Consider the following 17,997-nt stretch of genomic DNA (forward strand, 5'->3'; position numbering starts at 1 on the left):
CTCTTTGGTTGAGACAGCTAAGTGGAGAAGACACGAAAAGACTCTCCTTGAGGGACGGTGTCCGAGGAGTAGCAGCTGCTGTCACGGCTCTTTGCACGTGTCATTGTCCAAGGCACATCTCTTACCACTGCTCATGTTGTGTTGGACTGGTCCCTCTCCACATGACAGTTCTGAGCCCCAAAGCTGCGTGTGACAAGCACACTGCACAGTTCGGAACACTAGTAAGAGCTATTTCCACAGAGAGCAATCACACCCAGGAGAGGGCAGTTCAGTGGATAGGGCCTCAAGTCGTATTCCCCAACTTGTGCATGAGCTTTGTTCAAAAAGTTTGTTTAGAATTTATAATGTATTTTTCTTTTTTCTTTATTAATATATAATGTATTATTTGTTTCCGGGGTGCAGGTCTGTAATTCATCAGTCTTAGAATGCATTTTTCTATTTAAGAAAAACAAAAACAAAAAAAAAAAACTAACCAAGTTGAAATCCTTCTAAGATCTTGAATTCTGACTCTCTTGGGGTTTGGGACCCTACCTGTGAGCAAAGACCTGATCTAGGACTCAGCCTTTTTTTTTTTTTTTTTTTTTAAATAATCTCCATGTCCAGCATGGGGTCCGAACTCACAACCTGAGATCAAGAGGCTGAATGCCCTACTCACTGAGTCAGCCAGGCATCCCTAGGCTTTTTATCCCCATTAGACTTCGAATCTCTGTGAACCATGAGAGGGGCAGAAAATACATACCCTTGTTGACCAGAGCCTGAGCATTTTCTCACAAGCACAGACAAACCGCAGTGGAACCAAAGGACCACTGGTTTTTATTAGTAGTCTTATCAAAAAAGAAAATTCATCATTTAAGTACGCAACTATTTTTAATCCTGACTGGTGATCAATAAGGCTGCTTGATTTTCTTCCTCCGCTAGGGCAACAATCACCTACTATTTATCTGTGACTCCTTCCTGTGAAACCATCCACTTTCCAACTGTCATCAGAGGATCTATTTTCCAAGTCTGCGCTCACTTTGGGAACAGGCATCCATGTCTCATTGCTTCAGGCCTTTCACACACTGCCGTCTGAAGAGCACAAAACATTCTTTCTTTCTAAGAAACTATGCAATGAGAAACCTTCACATTCTCCTAAACAGGTATATGGTTTTCTTCCTATTCATATAGTGGGCATCTTGTCTTTGGACTTTTCTCTGATAATAGCAAGTTTACCAACTTTTCTTCTTGGCTCAATCACTCTACTTGCGGCATGATGAATTCACTATGAATCATTATTGAGGCACCTTACATATCTGTTTTATTCCTCTCTGGATAAAAAATTAATAATGTCTATTTTATAGACATTTATTATCGACCCATTCTTCAAAAAAAAGTGAATGTTAAGGGAAGGAACTTAATCTAATCACCTCTATATGCTTTATATGACCTCCTAACCCATTCGCTCTTCATATGATTTCCTTTTCTGCCATTATGGTGATCACACTGATCTCTAAAAAAAATTGTAAAGATCTCTATCAAAGTACAAGAGGAGCTGAGATTTCGATCTTGATGTTGTAGCCTTTATGTCTGTTTAATAATCACTTAAGAAATAAAGCTACATTCTGGGTCAGTTCCCTTTGACTTTATTTATCCTGCCTTTCCTACTTTCAGTGAGGCTCTCGGTGTTTCCTTCATACAATCTGCAGGGTATTTTTTTTTCCTAGGTGAAGAGGAGGGGGAACAGGAAAACAAAGTAAGAAGAGATGAAAGTGACATATTACCAAAGTAGGAGAAAAGCTAGCTTCTTGGCTAAATAAAAATAACATATTTAGTGATTTGTAATATAAGAATAAAATGAACTCACTGGGTCTCAGGAGGTCTGCAATATGATCTTTGCAAAAGGTAGCTTGCCAATTTAATTGAGGTAGGAGTTATTTAATTTTTTTACAGGTATAGTTTTCAATAAAACTACATATGCCTATAATACTGCAATGGCAGATGTGTCTCGATTATTAGAGGTGGGCTCAAGGGAATATATATACAATGGATTTTGAAATCTGTAAGCAGCTGTTGTGGGGGGGGAGGCTGAAATGACGAGGGAGGGCATTGTACCACACACACATGTTCCTTAAGTGCAGCAATGTTCTGTTATTTTACTGCAGGTGTATTACAGAGATGAAATTTAATAACTTACTGTATACAATACCAATAAAACTGAAAAGATTCAGTGCCCTGCTGTTCATTATCACTGTACAAATGAGCTCGGATTATTCCGTGTGCATGCACGGTCAAACTGCGACACAAGGGGACCCCACATCTAGAGCTCTAGAGAATGGTCACTGCTTGAAAACCTCAGTGATAGTCTTCCTAATTACTTTCTTATCACTGAATTGTCGTTCCAAATTCACACAAACGTGGCTTTGAGGGAGGCTGCAAATAAGATATATCTAGTATTTTTTTTTAAGACGTCATAGAAAGCCTTCACTGGAAGATGTCTTTTGAAAGAAGACGGTAATGAAATTGTGGGGTATATAGACTTCATTAAGTACCGTAAGAATTAAACAGTGATGGTATATTCTATTCAAATCTGGGGGAGCGCCAGACTGAAGACGCTCTCCCACCACAATTTGACTTCTCCCTTTATTAAGAACAAAAATAAGTGCCATACTATGAAAAAACATTTCGGCATTAGGAATGCTGAAGCAAATGTAACTATGTATCCTTGCGGGGTTTCTTTTCCCAAGAAACTACTTCTGTTAGATAATAAATAACACACTGAACATAAAAGGTCCATGCTTTAGTTTATCTGTGAGAGAAGGTGTATGTAAAGAAATCCACACAAATATCCAGAACACACACACACTTTTTCAAAGGATGAGGCTCAATTCTAAGTAGGTTACCCTATCAGGCCCAGCAGCGGGCCTGGTATCTATTCCTTTCTAAAGTATTTATGTCTAAAAAGATTACGGGGTTTTGTTGGTATCTTGCAGTGTTCCCACTATTTTAACTTGGGGTCTCAGTTTTAAGAGTTTCAGAAGATATCTCCGTAATGATGAAACCATCTCAAGCACAGTCATAGATAAAGGAATAAATATTTCTGCCATTTAATATGGGAAAGTCTTCACTGACACTGGATTGGGAGTATGCTGCCTTTCTTATGGAAAGAAGCTATTGGGCGATCCGGATTTCTACACCACAGGCAGGTATATTTCAACACGAAATTTTATCAAATACTCCTGAGTATTAATTTAAATCAATTGTTTAGTCATTAATTGGCTTTCCCCTTTCTCTTTCCATGTCAAAAATATAAAGATGAATTAAATTCCTAATTGCTAGTGGTCATTAAAAACCCCTGAATACTTTTTACAAGAAAAGAGAAGTTAATCTCAAGATTCTGATGAAATCTGCATTCAGATATTAGGACTTCACTTTTTTGGTGTTTCATAAATCATCTCAGAGCAATTTCAATTTTTTGAACGCTCTCACTGTCCTGAACTATTGTCTAAAACTTGTCTATGCTTCTAACATGTAATTGTCACTGCAAATATTTCACAAGCAAGTTAAATGCCAGCATCGAAAAACTATGGGGTCACACATAAGAGATTACAAAAGGTCTGGTTTCAGAATTTCACTCTATGTAGTTCTTACATTTTTGGAAAAATAATTTGATCCATGAAGAATCCAAATTCTTGTAATAGCAAACCATATTCTGCTGCATTGCACAAAAAGCAAGGCCCAAATATAATCTATACATTTTTTAAGAAAGTGTTCATGCTGTTGCTAAAATGTGAATTGGCATATTCTACCCCAGCCTTTTCACAGGGAATCTTTATTGGTTTTAATGAAATTGCACATGCTAATTCTGAGGATGTTACAGAAGGGATCATGCATATAGACACATGTGGTTTATTTAAAAACAATAACAAAAAAAAAAAAAAAAAAAGGTCACACAGTCAGGAGCCATGTGGCCCCCTCCCCTCTTGAACCCTCCCCTCGTCTGGCGCTCAGAGTTCTAGCACACGCTGAACAGACCTGAGGGAAGCTACCATTCCAGGCCCCATGTCAGGTCCAGACTCTCCAGTGGGCCTGGAATTTTCCAGAAGTGGTTTTCCAGATGGGCTGTAATAGGGATCTTTGAGCCTAGAAACCTCATCATGGGTTGGGGCAGCAGGGAACCCCCACGGGAAGAACACTGGCTTTAAAATGGGACATTTGAGAGCTCAAAAATCTGGCTCTGAAGCTTACCAGGGCTGTGACCTTAGGCCTGCTTGATTTACTTCTCTGGGCTTCGTTTTCTTAAGTATTCAATGAGGACAATAATAATCACCACAGAGGTTTATACCAGCGCCTAATTTTAAGTTCCCAGGCTTCCTCTAGATAGAGCCCAGACTAACATTTAGAAACCCATTTGTTTTGACACCCACTCATCAGTCACATCTGGATTGTGGAAGGACTGACTGGGGAGGAGCCAGACCCACTATCTCAATGAGCCTCCGTGAGCAACTCTGAGCAGCGCAGCTGCCTCCCGGACTCCGGAGGTCAGCCACGGATGGTCAGCCTTGGGAGGTCTTTAAGAAAAACTCCCAGAGTGCAGAGGGGCCAACAGAGAACCTAGAGAAACTCCGGTGTTTATGACAAGATTAATCTACCAACTAGAGATGCAGATTGTCATAAGGCCCCAAATTTCAGCCAAAGAATGCTAGAGTTTAATTTGCAAGGAAACATACCTATAATTACCTCCTTCCTCCTGCAATTAAAGCTTTTCTGACCTTTAGCCCGAGCTATAACCGTTGTCCTATCAATACACCTTATGAGATTTGAAGAATGCTTTAATGCTTCCAGTACCCTGCAGTACCATATCTAATACAAGCATTACTAACATTTACTTGTATATGTATGAAGTACTTAAATTACCAGTGCTAAAATATGAACAATGAAAGGAAGCTTTTTACAGAAGAATGTCAGCTATAAATGGAGATGGACTGATGGAGTTTAAAAAAAAAAAATCACTAGTTCAAAAGCTGCTAGTAAAGGGAAGCATCATCAGTGTATGCTAAGACCATCAGGTCAAAGACTGTTGAGGAAATGGGAGATTTGCCCAGTGCTAATGTATCAACACAAAGATCGTTTACTGATGGCAAAAAGGGAAAGGTTTCTTTACAATAGAAAGATGTGAGGGTCTCCACTCTCACCAAGTGATTCAAGTTAGCATCATCAATAGCAACATAACTTGACATCACATCCCATATGAAGGACACCGCATCATCTATGAAATACTCAGGCCAAAAATGTGCAACATCCACATAAAGAAACCTTTCAACTTAATTTAACAAATTAAACAGCACCACAAAGAAATAATCTGACAATTCGAGATGCAAGAATATTTTTCAAGACAACTGGCCTGATTTCTTTAAAGTAAATATCGTTTTTTTTTTTTTTAATTACAGGAATTGTTCTAGCTTAAAAGAAATCATAAAGAGATAATAGAAACCAAATACCACGCATAAATGCAATGACAAAGGGGGTAAAAAAGCTATTGAGGACATTTACATAGGGGGACAACTTAAGGAATCAGAATACAAATAGGGTATTAGATTAGGAAGCTATTGTTCTTTTCTTTAGGGGTGATAACAGTATTTCACCTCAGTGTCTAAGTGTTTTATAATTTTAAAAGACACATGCTGAAAAATCTAGGGGTGAAATCTTATTAGGTCTACCACTTAAAAATGGTTCACTGAAAAATGTGAATATGTAGTTATACACGTGAAGCAAATATAACAAATATTAACAATTGTTTAATCTAAGTGGTGAGTATATGGCACTTCACTTTATTATTTTTTCAACTTCTCTGAATATTGGAAAATATATACTACACAAGATTTCTAAAAAAAAATTTAATTAAACAAAGGGAGATTAATTGTCTCTGCTGATATCCAGAAAGCTGCTAGTGGGGGCGTTGAAGGGAAAGCAGGCAAGAGCTTCCCTTTGTTTTTCTTCTTAGTACCTAACAGATCACTAGAGGGCCAATAAATACCTATTTACCAATACGAGGAAAGAATGGCTCCACATTGTCCCCTTTGGTGAGCACAGGGTGGCTGCCCGGTGAGAGCTTCACCCACAGCAATGCCCCCAAACCAACAAGCTGCTGTCTGAAAAACTCCTTGGGGCAGAATCTCAATGGCAGATACTGGGCCAACTAAGGACCCTGTATGATTTGAAGTTGTCACGATTTTAAATACTCTGCCCACTGTCTTCCCTGGCACACTCAGAAAGCATGGAACTCGATTCTGACCTTTGGTTCCAATGACGCGCCCCCGTAGAAACACAGAACATGTGACTCCCTCGTTGTTTCCTTTCTGAACATTCAGGCCTGGAACAGTGAGACCACCTCCAGGCTGGCGGTCAGCGCCCTGAGGGTGAGGGAGGAGTGACTCTCCACCGTAGGACCTCTGTGTCCTTCCAGGACGCGCACAACACAGTAGAAGGGCGGTCCTCCAAAGGACTTTCTTTGAGAGGACGTGATTTTCTCGTTTTTGTAGGTATGAAAACTGCTCAACCTATGGTTCCCATACATTGCCACTTTCCGACTTCCTTCTCTCAAAATGATCCCTAAACGTGATGCGTGGGAAACAGACATTAGGGTACCACTATCTTCACCCTGCTAGGCATGGAGTACGCAGAGCAAGATAAAGCCGACGAGGTCCCTGCCTCATAGGAGTCTACAGAATCTTGGTGGAAACCAACATTCAATGAGCGCAAGTAAGGGCAAACTCAAGAGTACAATGAAGGCGCTGTAAGTGCTAAGGCAGGACGCAGACACAGTACGTGGATGGGAGAAGGTCCTGGGAAGAATGCACTGGGCCAGACTAATCCACTGTCCACCATAAACAAAGTATAATGCCAAATTAAGGAAAAAAAAAAGGCAACATGTAGTTCTGTTTCTACAAGACCTACGTAGCCATTTTCTTAAGAAGGGACAAAGGACTGCATGCCTTCTCTGCTTATATCCTTTCCATTTTGGCTTTTCATAAGGTAAAGTTAAAGGAGCCCAAAGTTTTAGAATGAAGTCATTTGTAATTCTTTTTGTTTCAAAAATAAAAATAATTAAGAGAAGAAATGAATTCTTCAGTGTGCCATTCATTTCAGCACCAACTATAATGTTTTATTTCAATGAACCCAAAACAACGAGGCTTATGAGCAAATCCAATTTCATATAGAGAAGACGCATTTTCTATACAGTTTCAAAGTTTTTGGAATTTAACGGAAGTATCGGAGAGTAAGCCTAATTCTTAAATCCCGTCAGTTTTAAGATCTCAACATCAAATAATTTTATCGGCATAGTCCTCTTTGATTACTTGCTGAGAAACAGAAAGAATGTGGATGAGGTTAAAACCTTGGACTTCACTAGAAAAAAACAAGATATGGGCTGGGACATTCAGTTGCAGAATTTTGTGTAAAGACTTCAAGGCATCTCCCTGATTCTCAGTAAATCACGAATTTTCACTGCCTCTTCAATGAAATACATATGCATTATAATAACCAAATTTAGGCAAGAAGTCTAAAAGCTTTTTCAAGGTCAGTGGCAATACCAGCTTTTGGACACGTCTTTAAAATAGAGTATATTCCTATAGACCATTATAGGAAATGATCAAACCTAGCTACACAGTACAATCACCTGGGGAACTGTCAGAAAAGCTAAGGCCCAACTCATAAGATTCTAATTTAATTGGTCTCAGATAGGGCCCAGGTTTCCATATAGAGTACTCCCCTCATACACACACACCCCACACACACCTTGCCCAGGAGATACTAATAATGAAACCACTACTTTAGACCTGGGCTCTATCCCAAAAAAAGAAAAGACAAACAATTCCTGATAACCAATCCTGAACTTCCATTTAAGGGGAAAACTTCTGCCTTAATAACAATCAGTTGTGTTGACATCATCATCTCATTCAAAAACAGAAGATCTCGGCAAGATAAAAAAGTTTGCAATCGCCAAACGTCCTCTTCAAAGCAGCAAAAGAGGTCAAAAGCAAATGACTTTTTTTTTTTCTTTTGTCATCTGCAGTGATGCCCATTAGGTATTAGCTATTGGTTATCATATTAAGGTTGGATGATCTTGCGAAAAAACTTTATTTCCGCTCATTTTCATTTCTGTCAGACTTTCCATTATAAATTTTATTTTCTCTGCCAGTAAAAGTAGTATGAGGTTGCAATTTGGCAAGAACATTTTAAGCCTGGGTGTGATTTCCGTACCCCAATTTGATTTAAATTAGTTTTGTCATATTTAGTGAGAACTTAAAAAAAAAAAAAAAAGTCCATTTGGCTGCTTTGCTTTGTCTATTGGTTCATTTCCTATACAGTTTTAAAAGTCTGAAAAAGTTACCATGTTTATTTCTGATAATTTTACGTGGAAATGCATTAATGAATTCATATTATCCCTTTACTATTTATAATGAAAACAACTTAATAAAGAACCTGCCAGCTTTTGTATTTTGGCTAAAATATCTGCTTTTTACAAAGCCACGTGTCTATTACTATTATTGCTAAATCCTCAAGAGAAACATAATGGAGATATAGACATATATGTAAAATACATATATCTTTTAACCTGACGCATTTTTAAAATAACATACATTTCAGAATAATAATTGATTTCTCCAGGAGAGCATTTTGCTACCTGTTGCTTACCACCACCTTTTCTGCACACCAAACAAAAGGCTACTGGGACCTGAATAAGCATCTTCCCATGTCACAGGGCTCATCCCTCTAAGTCCACAGGATACATTGTTATAATACGATAAAGCTGCTTTTGGAGCTCCTCGGGGCATATCATCTAAAGGATTTCCACGCAGCATCTCTAGAATGTAGTAAACAGGAGAAACAAAAGCGTCCTCTCCAGGAGAGCCACTCACCTTGCCACCCAGTGGGGAATCATTTCAGCTGTGATCTGCTACTTAGACTTGAAGCCCAAGATACCCGAGACTTTGCCTTTCTTTTTGGTTTGCATAGCTGGTGTTGGAGACAGGGATATTCAAAAAGCAATTCGGCACAAGACAGATATGCACTGGAAGACACACTATGGTCTGCTCTCGTCTCAAATTTCACGGAAAGCAGAAATTCATAATACGGGCACTTTTCCTCTCCAGCTCCTATTTTCTCAGTCAGGGAATTTCCGAAATTTTGCTCTTTTATTTATCCTTAAGGGATCACACTGTTTACGGATACCGCTGAGACCATGCTAAGCACAGAGATAGTTCTTGCAACACTCACGACCATGAAGCAGAAATAAGAAAGAGAGAAATTCTCCACACTCCACGGCTACATTATGAAGACTTTTTAAGAAAAGCATATGCAGTCATACTCCGATAGAAAGCAGAATTTTCCTGGACACGAATGTCTCAGAAGGAGCCTCCCGAGGCCCAGAAATTCAGCCATCACACACCAGTCCGTCCACCTCTCCTCCACCCTCTGCCCCTTCCACTTCTCACCTTGTGTTTGCCAAAAAAATAACTTCAGTTTCACCCGAGGGAAGTATTTCCCACAAAGCGAGGGAGGGTCTGCGTCCCCGCACATACACAGACAGACTCACGCGGTCTGGATGATGCTTTAACAAGTTAAGGGGCCTCGCGCTTACTCAGCAGAGGAAATCTTTGTGTCTGTGAGGAATCACGCCAATTCCTATTAGTAAGAAAGGAGACAGGGGGCGAGGAAGCCTATTCTCTCATTGACCAGAAAAAGAGGCCCAGCAAAAACAGAGACCTCTTGCCATGACCATCTGCAAAAAGGAAGGATGTTGTCAACTTTCTTCTCCCCAAAACTCTAATGACCTCTGCCTTGACCCTCAGAAACCAGATACACAGGAACGGGCCCTTCTGCAGGAATTGGGAGCTTTACACTAGAGACTCGGCACTGAGAGGCTTGTCGCCCGAGCTATCTGCCCCGAACATTTGCACTCACATTCCAAAGATGTTTCCGTTGTGCTGGAATGGCTGTGAATTTCTTTCCTGCGGAATTCTTTCCAAACAAACTGCTAGGAACTGTACTGTGCAGCCCGTGTGGCAGGAGCTCTAACCCAAGCACCGCTTCCCCTCATTGCAACCAAGCTTTCAGATGCTGAATAGGACGGAAGGGGTGGCTGGGTCAGAGGAGGCAATTTTAAAAATGCAAATATATCCGGGGGGGGGGGAATAAAATAAAATAAACCTCCACCAGAATTCCACCTCTAGTGACATCTGACTGATACATAAAGGTAACATCCTTCGCAGCCTCTGTTTAATTGCTACAACTGCCTGCTCACATTTTCCAGGATATATTAAACAGGTTGTTTCAAAAATTCAAAACCGATCCCCCACACACACACCCCCCCAGACCATTAAAGAAGATGGGAGACTGAGCAGGTTCGAGAGCAAGCCTTCCCTTTCTAGCTTAAGAAGAATGTACATTCGGTTTGGGTGAGGAATGAAACAGTAGAAAGCTCTGAATATGAGACAGGATTACTAAATTCTAGCAAGAGTTCTCCCAAGTAAGACACCGATGCACTTACAAAAAGAGAAAGTCTAAATCCTAAGCAAAATAAAGGATTTTAAACGTACGATTAATACCCATACTGAAGTTAAAAAGAAAGCATCTATCAAAACTCAATTGTCGTAAAACAAAGCTTATACTTTTGGCTAGGGGTAGTATTTTTAGAACTGGGCTTTCTCTGGAGAGGGCAAAGTATGCAAATGCAGAGTGCACAGAGACACAAACACACACATGCTATACCTTTGTATTACACTGGCATTTTATTATTTAATTAAAGTACTCTTATTTTTCTAGCTCACGCATGCTTCCCTTGAGACGGCTTTGCTGTTAGCCTGCTGGCCTTGACTTCCAGCCAAAAACAATTCAGAAACAAAAAGGGACAACAAATCATATTTTCACAGACATTTTTATCCCTCAATACAACCCTGTTTTCACACAACATCATCCAGCCCCTATGAAAACTATAATTTAGGGCAATAACCACCCGAACCTAGGGTCTGACACATGGCTGCACGAAGCATTTCTAGTGTAAGAAATTCTTAAGTTCTTAATTGCAAATAAACTCTTTTGATAGAATCACTTTAAACGACATTGCTAGTTTGCAAACAGTGCCACTGGTACGGGCTGACGGATTAAAAAAGAAAACAAGCCAGTGAAGGCAGTTGTGATACGGCAGGGATCTAGAGAACAAGAGGTTTATTACTCCCAAGCTCTGTGCTATTTCATTACTTTTTAAAAGACAGAGGCGTCGGCAGACTTTCCGTGCATCTTAGTGCCACGCTCGAAAATTCATCACCTAATTTACAAAACAAACTGATTTACCAGGTTCATTCCCTCAACCCTTCCCCGAGCAAGAGTCTCACTTACCTGATGGCAACCCTGTAAGGTTGATTCTCTCCCATAAGATGAGTATGAGCCCCTTTCTGTTTTACCTGCCAAGAGAAACAACAAAAAAAGTGTAAATTGTGTTTTTCCTTAAAAAAAAAAAAAAATCTCCAGGTAACAGACATCCACTTCTCTTCCCCGATGTTTACATACGTAAAGTAGGCACTACTGGCAATGTATGCAAGCAAGAGAGGGAATAACACTTCCTCTCTCTGGCTATGATAAACTGGAAAAAAAATATCCTTCATTCCTATTCTTAGCCAAACTGCTCCACACTTCCAAAAACTGTCATTCCAATGGCCTCCACTTTCTCTAACAAACAAATTGTCAGCCCTTATTTTCACTTTCTTTCTCTCACAAAATTTAAACAATTTCATTTTTATTTACACAGCAGGCAAATTATCTATGTAATGACCCTAGTCTAGTAATTCCCATTGATTATATTGACACTTAATGGTGAGGCCAAAGCTAATCAATCAAGGCTCTCCAGATGGTGAAAATAGCAAAGAAACTACTCAAAATTCTGAGACTCTCTCTCTCCCTCTCTCTTTTTTTAAACTCCCTTTCCCAGGGGTACACCCCATCATGATCAAGACGATGATGGTGGAATTTACATTGGGGAAAGGGAGCGTTTGCAAAATCGTCTCCTCTGAACCCAAGTTCAGATTCTACCAACTGACCCAGTAGAACCAAGAATAATGGACTGTCCATGTGTTGTGCCGACTCTAACAACTCAGTTTTTATCTGTAGGTGTCTCTACATGGACGTATGGAGCCTCAGGTGCTATTTGGACACATCTAAGGATAAAATCAAGGCTGCTCGTTTGTTTTTTTTTTTTTAGAAGTATGTTTAGCTTTAATAATCTGCAAGGGAGACAATGAAGCCACATTACGAGAGATCTAAGCAGCAGACTTTAGTGACATGTGAAGAGTTGTCCCGGAAAAATCGATCCATATTAGGACATCAAAAAGGACTAGTGGCATGACCAAGTACCCAGAAGAAAAACCCCATCTCACCCCACCCAAGATGAAGGGATACTTCTCTCTTCAAGACTAGAGCTGAGGGGGACATAGTACTTTACCCACAACTCTACTATTCTTTCCAATGGGAAGATTCAGAACTAGTATTTTGAGAGACGGAATTGAAGTCCTTCTAGAGTTTATAACCCCCAACTTTTCCTCCCTCCATGCCAGTTAAAATAAATGTTAAAAGTAACGGCAGTCATTTTTTATCTTTTGGTTCAACGACAATGCTATTAGAGTCTACCTTCCTGACACCACACAAAGAACGGATCTTTAATAAATCTTCTATCTTGTCAAAAGTGTAACTGGTACTGAAGTCACTATGTACATAAAATGGAAGGGGATTTTCAAAGAAAGCCAATCCTGAATCTTAAAATTAACCCCCCCTCTCTCGGTATTAACTTTTCTACTGTCCTCAGTGAATCTTGGGTTTAGGAAAACACTCCCTCGGCTCCCCCATTTCTGGTCTAGTGTTCAGGGCAAAGTAGAAAATCAATGCCCATATCAGTTTCAATTCCAATGAAACAGGATGCCATCTCATAGACTGTCAGTCTTGAAAGATCTAAGAGAATAACTTTCATTGTATGAGGATTTTACATTAAACAGAAGACACATTCACCCGTTGCAGAAGCATAAATGATCATGTACACATATTTACTTTTTGTTCTAAGTCAAACGTAGGCTACTTATACCCTTTAACTCCCCTTTATAAATATTACTAACAGAAAAAGCTTGGCCATTATGAGCTATCAAGTGATGTCTGTCCTTCCTTAAGTTCTTGTGTCTAAAAAGCTTCAATAACAACAACTACATAGTTCTCTTTGACATCACATTCACTTGTCTAACTGCCAGAAAATCAGGTAGAGAGGTAGGCAGACAGATACATAGAAAGATAGAGGGATAAAGCAGAATTTACTCTGACTTCCTAGGAAATCGAACATCTAGTGTCTTGTTAGGGTAATTTCCAAAAACTGGATTGCAAAATACAGTAAGAAGGAAGAAGGGCTAGCCTTTTTTTTTTTTTTTTGCCCCCCTCTAGAAGGAATTACTGACGCTCTCCCCTATAGTGTCTCACCACCTGGCATTATTCCCCAACCCGACTCCAGCACACAGACCTGGAGAGATGAATTTTCCTACCAGGATTTGTCTCAATTCATATATACAAGTTGGGGCTATTCCTTCCATTATTTTAAAGCCGGAAGGTCAGTGCACATAGTAAGGGAGAGAGAAAGAGAGAGAGAAAGAGAGAGAGAGAATATGAATGAAAATAAATGGGAGAGAAAGGAGAGAAATCAAGAGAGGGGGAGTGGAATGAAATGAGCAAGGGGGTAGGGAGGAAAGGAGAGAAGAGAGTCTGAATTCGCGCTGCCCGCGGTCCCCAAAGTGCTCTTGGCTACAGAGACACGGCACCCTCTACTATCATATCAGATACAGACTGCTTAATCTTAATTTTGCTTGTTAAAAAATATTTATCCAGATACAAAAATAAACCCACTGCAAATTACAAGTTGTCAGGGTTAAAAATCTACTCCTGTTTGTGTGGGGGAGGATAAGAGACCAGCATAGACATGAATCATTCTCAGTAATTTGAGTGTTTCCATGACATCAATGGGCACCCGTCCAGGACTCTGTCGAAGTCTGCGAGGTACCAAAGAGGCAGCGCAGCCAGCAGGAGGCTGGGAGGTGCACTTTTTTTTTTTTAATTAATTAATTAATTTATTATTATTAATTTTTTTTAGGATTATGCTCCTTGTAAAGATTTCATCTATAGCAACCACTTTTACCATCAAATAGATCGCTCCAGAGATCCTGAACGAACACATTTCATTCTGAGAGTGTAAGCCTTTAACTTTATTACATCTTTTTGTTTCCAAATTCAACTATAAATCTGCCCTCAGAGCCCAAACCCCTGTTTGGGAGCAAAACAATCAGGGACTGGGGATAAACCCAAGCACCTTCTCAAACATATGAGATCTATTCCCATCATTTGCTAATGACAAACAGCAGCCATTTTACAATGACATCTCAGTTTCTAAAATACATACACACAAACAGAGATTTTATATATATGTATGTATGTATCTTTGTGTAAACTGCCCATTAAAAATTAGCTATGGTTTTGATGTTGATTTTCTGCTTAAAATTCATTGCAACATTTGTTTCAGATAATAAAATGTTCAAGAGCGCTGATAACATGTTTGAGGAGGATTCTTAAGTGACTATCTGTGCTCATGAACACAAAAGCCCCTCCATGCCTGCATTTACTCTATGTCAGGCGTGGGTTTTTGTCACTTAGACCAACGGGCTGGCGCGGACAGCTTCCTTCCTCCCTTCTCTGTTCTTCGACACCCACCTCCCCCCCATCCCCACAACCACAACAGAGCTTTGAAAGAGCGAAAGACCCTATTTTCCCAATATTTAAAAGAGATAGCAGCGACGAACAAACCCGGCGCGTTCACTGCGGAATTTTCGAGACGACCCTCCAGTACTAGAATGCGACAGCCGCTGCGGATATTTTTTGGCACAAAGACAATGGTGGCAGTGCCAAGCCCCATGGCTAAAACTACTCAAAAGAGGCATAAGGGTAGCATTAATCGCTCAAGTCTTTTACTGCATGGAGTACTGTTGTCCATATTTTAGAAACTAAAAGTACCCGTTAGTAACATTTGTTGTATGCCCATAAAGGGGTGGGGGGCAGGGGGGGCTTCTGAAATATATACCAGAAACCAATCTTGTCAGGCATTTGATTCATTTTTATACCTAAAAGGACCAAATGTTAAATTTTGCTGCTGGTGATGATTTGCCTTGCATGAAGCGAATGATATGACCTAATGGAGCACACTGAAGGCTGAATGAAAGCTATAGAGACGAATTCATATAAACTAAGTCGACATATTGGCTAAACAACTTTCTTCTGCAAAAATGATGTATACAAGGAACATGTAATACTATGTCACAATTTTTTAAATTAAGCAAGAAAAACGCTGTAAATGAGCAGACACAACATCCGTCAATCAATCCTTCTGGAGACAAAGGAGATCAACACGCAGCCCCTTCTCCGGAACAAGTCAGCATCTACAGTGAGCAAACAATCCAGAAAGTCAACACGTGTTTTGACCAAACTGAACCCACCAGCTGCTAAAACCTATATTTAAATTTGACTATTAAAAATGGCTATAATTGATAATCAATAAAGGATTTCCTTGCCTCTTCTGTTGCCCTTGAAAAACTAATCTGAGCAGAAAATATAAGCTGCTTCCAATTTTTTTTAGATTCTTCTTGATCTATTTGGTAATCTTCTATCTTGCTGCCCTGGAAAGGTTAAGGGGGAAAAATGTTTTTTTTGTTTGTTTGTTTGGGTGCAGTACTGTTAACACAGGTCTATATAATTCCAAATTTAGTACTTTTATATTCTTCTGTCATTTTCTATTTGCCTTCTAATTTTTTCTTTCAGTATATCCATGGTATCCTATTGTAAGAGAATGCCCAGGGAACTGAATAAGAATGAAAATATTTCTCGAAGAAAAAAATGACCTCATAAACCCATTCATTCACAGGGATACATCCAAGAAGTGTCAGTTCTGGTCGATGACTACACCTGAACAGTTCTAATCCACATGGAAACAGACAAGAACAACTTATTGATACTATGATTTCTGCAGATAAGCTGTGACATAGAAGACCGCGTTGGTGGTTGACCAGTAGGGTGATAACAAGGTCACGTTTGGGTCTCTAACCTTTCATTCTTAAAAGGTCACTTTTAAAATTATATATAAATGGTAGGCATCTCACCCACCACTGAAAAAGATGCACCTGTACCAGGGGAACATATCATCCCATGAAAAGCCTTAATGAAAAATTATCTGATGTTTCAGGACAAACCAAGCAAGGCTGCTTCACTGTTAATCCCCATTCTGGGAACTGAAGAATGAGCCTTTTGTTCCCTGGCATCAGACTCGGGAACTCATCATAACCATGTTCAGATCAGAATAAATCTCTGTCCCTGTCCCCATCCCCAACCTATCCCTGGTTACCCTATTAATTAGTATTGTGATGATGATGATGATGATGATGATTTTGCATACTGAAAAGACTATCATTAAACAATGACTGAAATTTTGGGTGGTTCTGAAAATATACATGAGGTTACTATTTAGAATCCTTTCGTCTTTTCCATGCTCACTTTTCCCTCCTTTGCCCAAGTAAGAATAGCTGAGTCCTGGCCATGTATTGTTGCCCAGTATGCAAAGGCCTTATGTAGACTGATTTATTCAATCTGCACAACAACCCTAGGAGGCAGGTAATATAAACACCCATTTTGTAGATGAGCAAACTGAGATACAGAAAATTGCCCAAGGTTACACAGGCAGTAAGTGACTTAACCAGGATTCAAACCCTGGCACTTGGATTCCAAAGGTTATGGTCCTAGCACTACTCTGTGCTGTTGGTATTTAAACTCTTTAAAAAAAAAAAAAAATCTATAAATAAGCAAGAAGCCCAATACGGAAGACTCAAATCCCAGAGCTCAAAACGCTCATGAATTTGATATGAAATTAATGAAAGTGTCTTATAGGTGGTAATAATTTACATTTACATGGTGTTTTATCCCTAAAAGGTCTCTTGGTACTTTAGAGTTGTGCAAATGATGTACACCACACCTGTAACGTCATACAATAAGCTGTAACCTTCTCCACGTTACCTTGAAGCCACTAATCCACGAACATGGCAGCAGCCTGAATCTCTACACATTCCCCATGTGAAGAGTATGACTTCGTCTTAAGATACACAGAGAAGAGTGGAAGGAAAAAATACCATTATAATCTAGGACAAGGCAGCGTCGCTCATGAGGGTCTCTCTGAAATAATAAGCCCACAGCAGGCTCCCCAAAACAAAAGGAAGGCCGATTTCAAGGGCCTAGGAAATGTTACACCCCATCTACATCCCTCCCCCAGAAATGTACATTACATTTTAACATGTTAAAGCCTCTGACAAGTCCTTCACTGAAGACATTTAATTTAGCTTAACACTATCTTTCTTAAACTCATGTGACTACACCTAACTGCCCCATATCTTTTTGTCTCTTAATACAAGTCATGAGGAACTTTGGGAGCTACTATTACTTAAAAACAATAACAACAACCAAAAAACCCAAACAAACAAACAAAACCCTTACCAACAAGAATGTATTAGGTCAATAAATGTTTATCATTTACTATGAAATAAATAATGTAAACCTAAAAATTGTATTTTATTTTAACTAAGTTGATCCAAAATCATTGTTCACTATTGGTGATGTTTCCATGCAGATACACCTTTGTTATTCGGACTAGCTGGTCCACTTTGCCCCAGATCCCTGTTTGGTGGTGAGAGGCCGAGACTGCATTTGCAAGAAGTCAGAAGTTGATCTTCTTCCGATCTCCACAATTTAAAGAGCACTGGTTCTCTACTACAGAGTCTTTTTGTACCAGGACGACTCGATCTTCAATCCATCAGCATTCAAAAATCCAAACTTAATAAATTTTATGCTAAAAGAAGAATTACAACTCAATTCCAGCAGATAAACTAGTCATTCCACAGCCTA

At 39.6% G+C, this 17,997-nt stretch overlaps 1 protein-coding gene across 14 annotated transcripts in view; it reads right to left on the reverse strand.

Moving 5' to 3' along the window:
- TCF4 (transcription factor 4) overlaps positions 1–17,997 on the reverse strand; it is a 350,746-nt gene that overhangs the window by 162,831 nt on the left and 169,918 nt on the right. For 13 of the 14 annotated variants that reach the window (XM_045065657.1, XM_013052727.2, XM_004745529.3 and 10 more), the window contains one exon: positions 11,377–11,441. In XM_045065657.1, coding sequence (XP_044921592.1) covers positions 11,377–11,441 — 65 coding nt within the window. Of the gene's footprint in view, positions 1–9,473; positions 9,611–11,376; positions 11,442–17,997 lie in introns of those variants that run through there. The other variant, XM_004745535.3, reaches the window with a different exon arrangement.

Source organism: Mustela putorius, unplaced genomic scaffold, assembly GCF_011764305.1.
Source record: "Mustela putorius furo isolate JIRA1106 unplaced genomic scaffold, ASM1176430v1.1 tig00003858_pilon_pilon_pilon, whole genome shotgun sequence".
Classification (NCBI taxonomy): domain Eukaryota; kingdom Metazoa; phylum Chordata; class Mammalia; order Carnivora; family Mustelidae; genus Mustela; species Mustela putorius.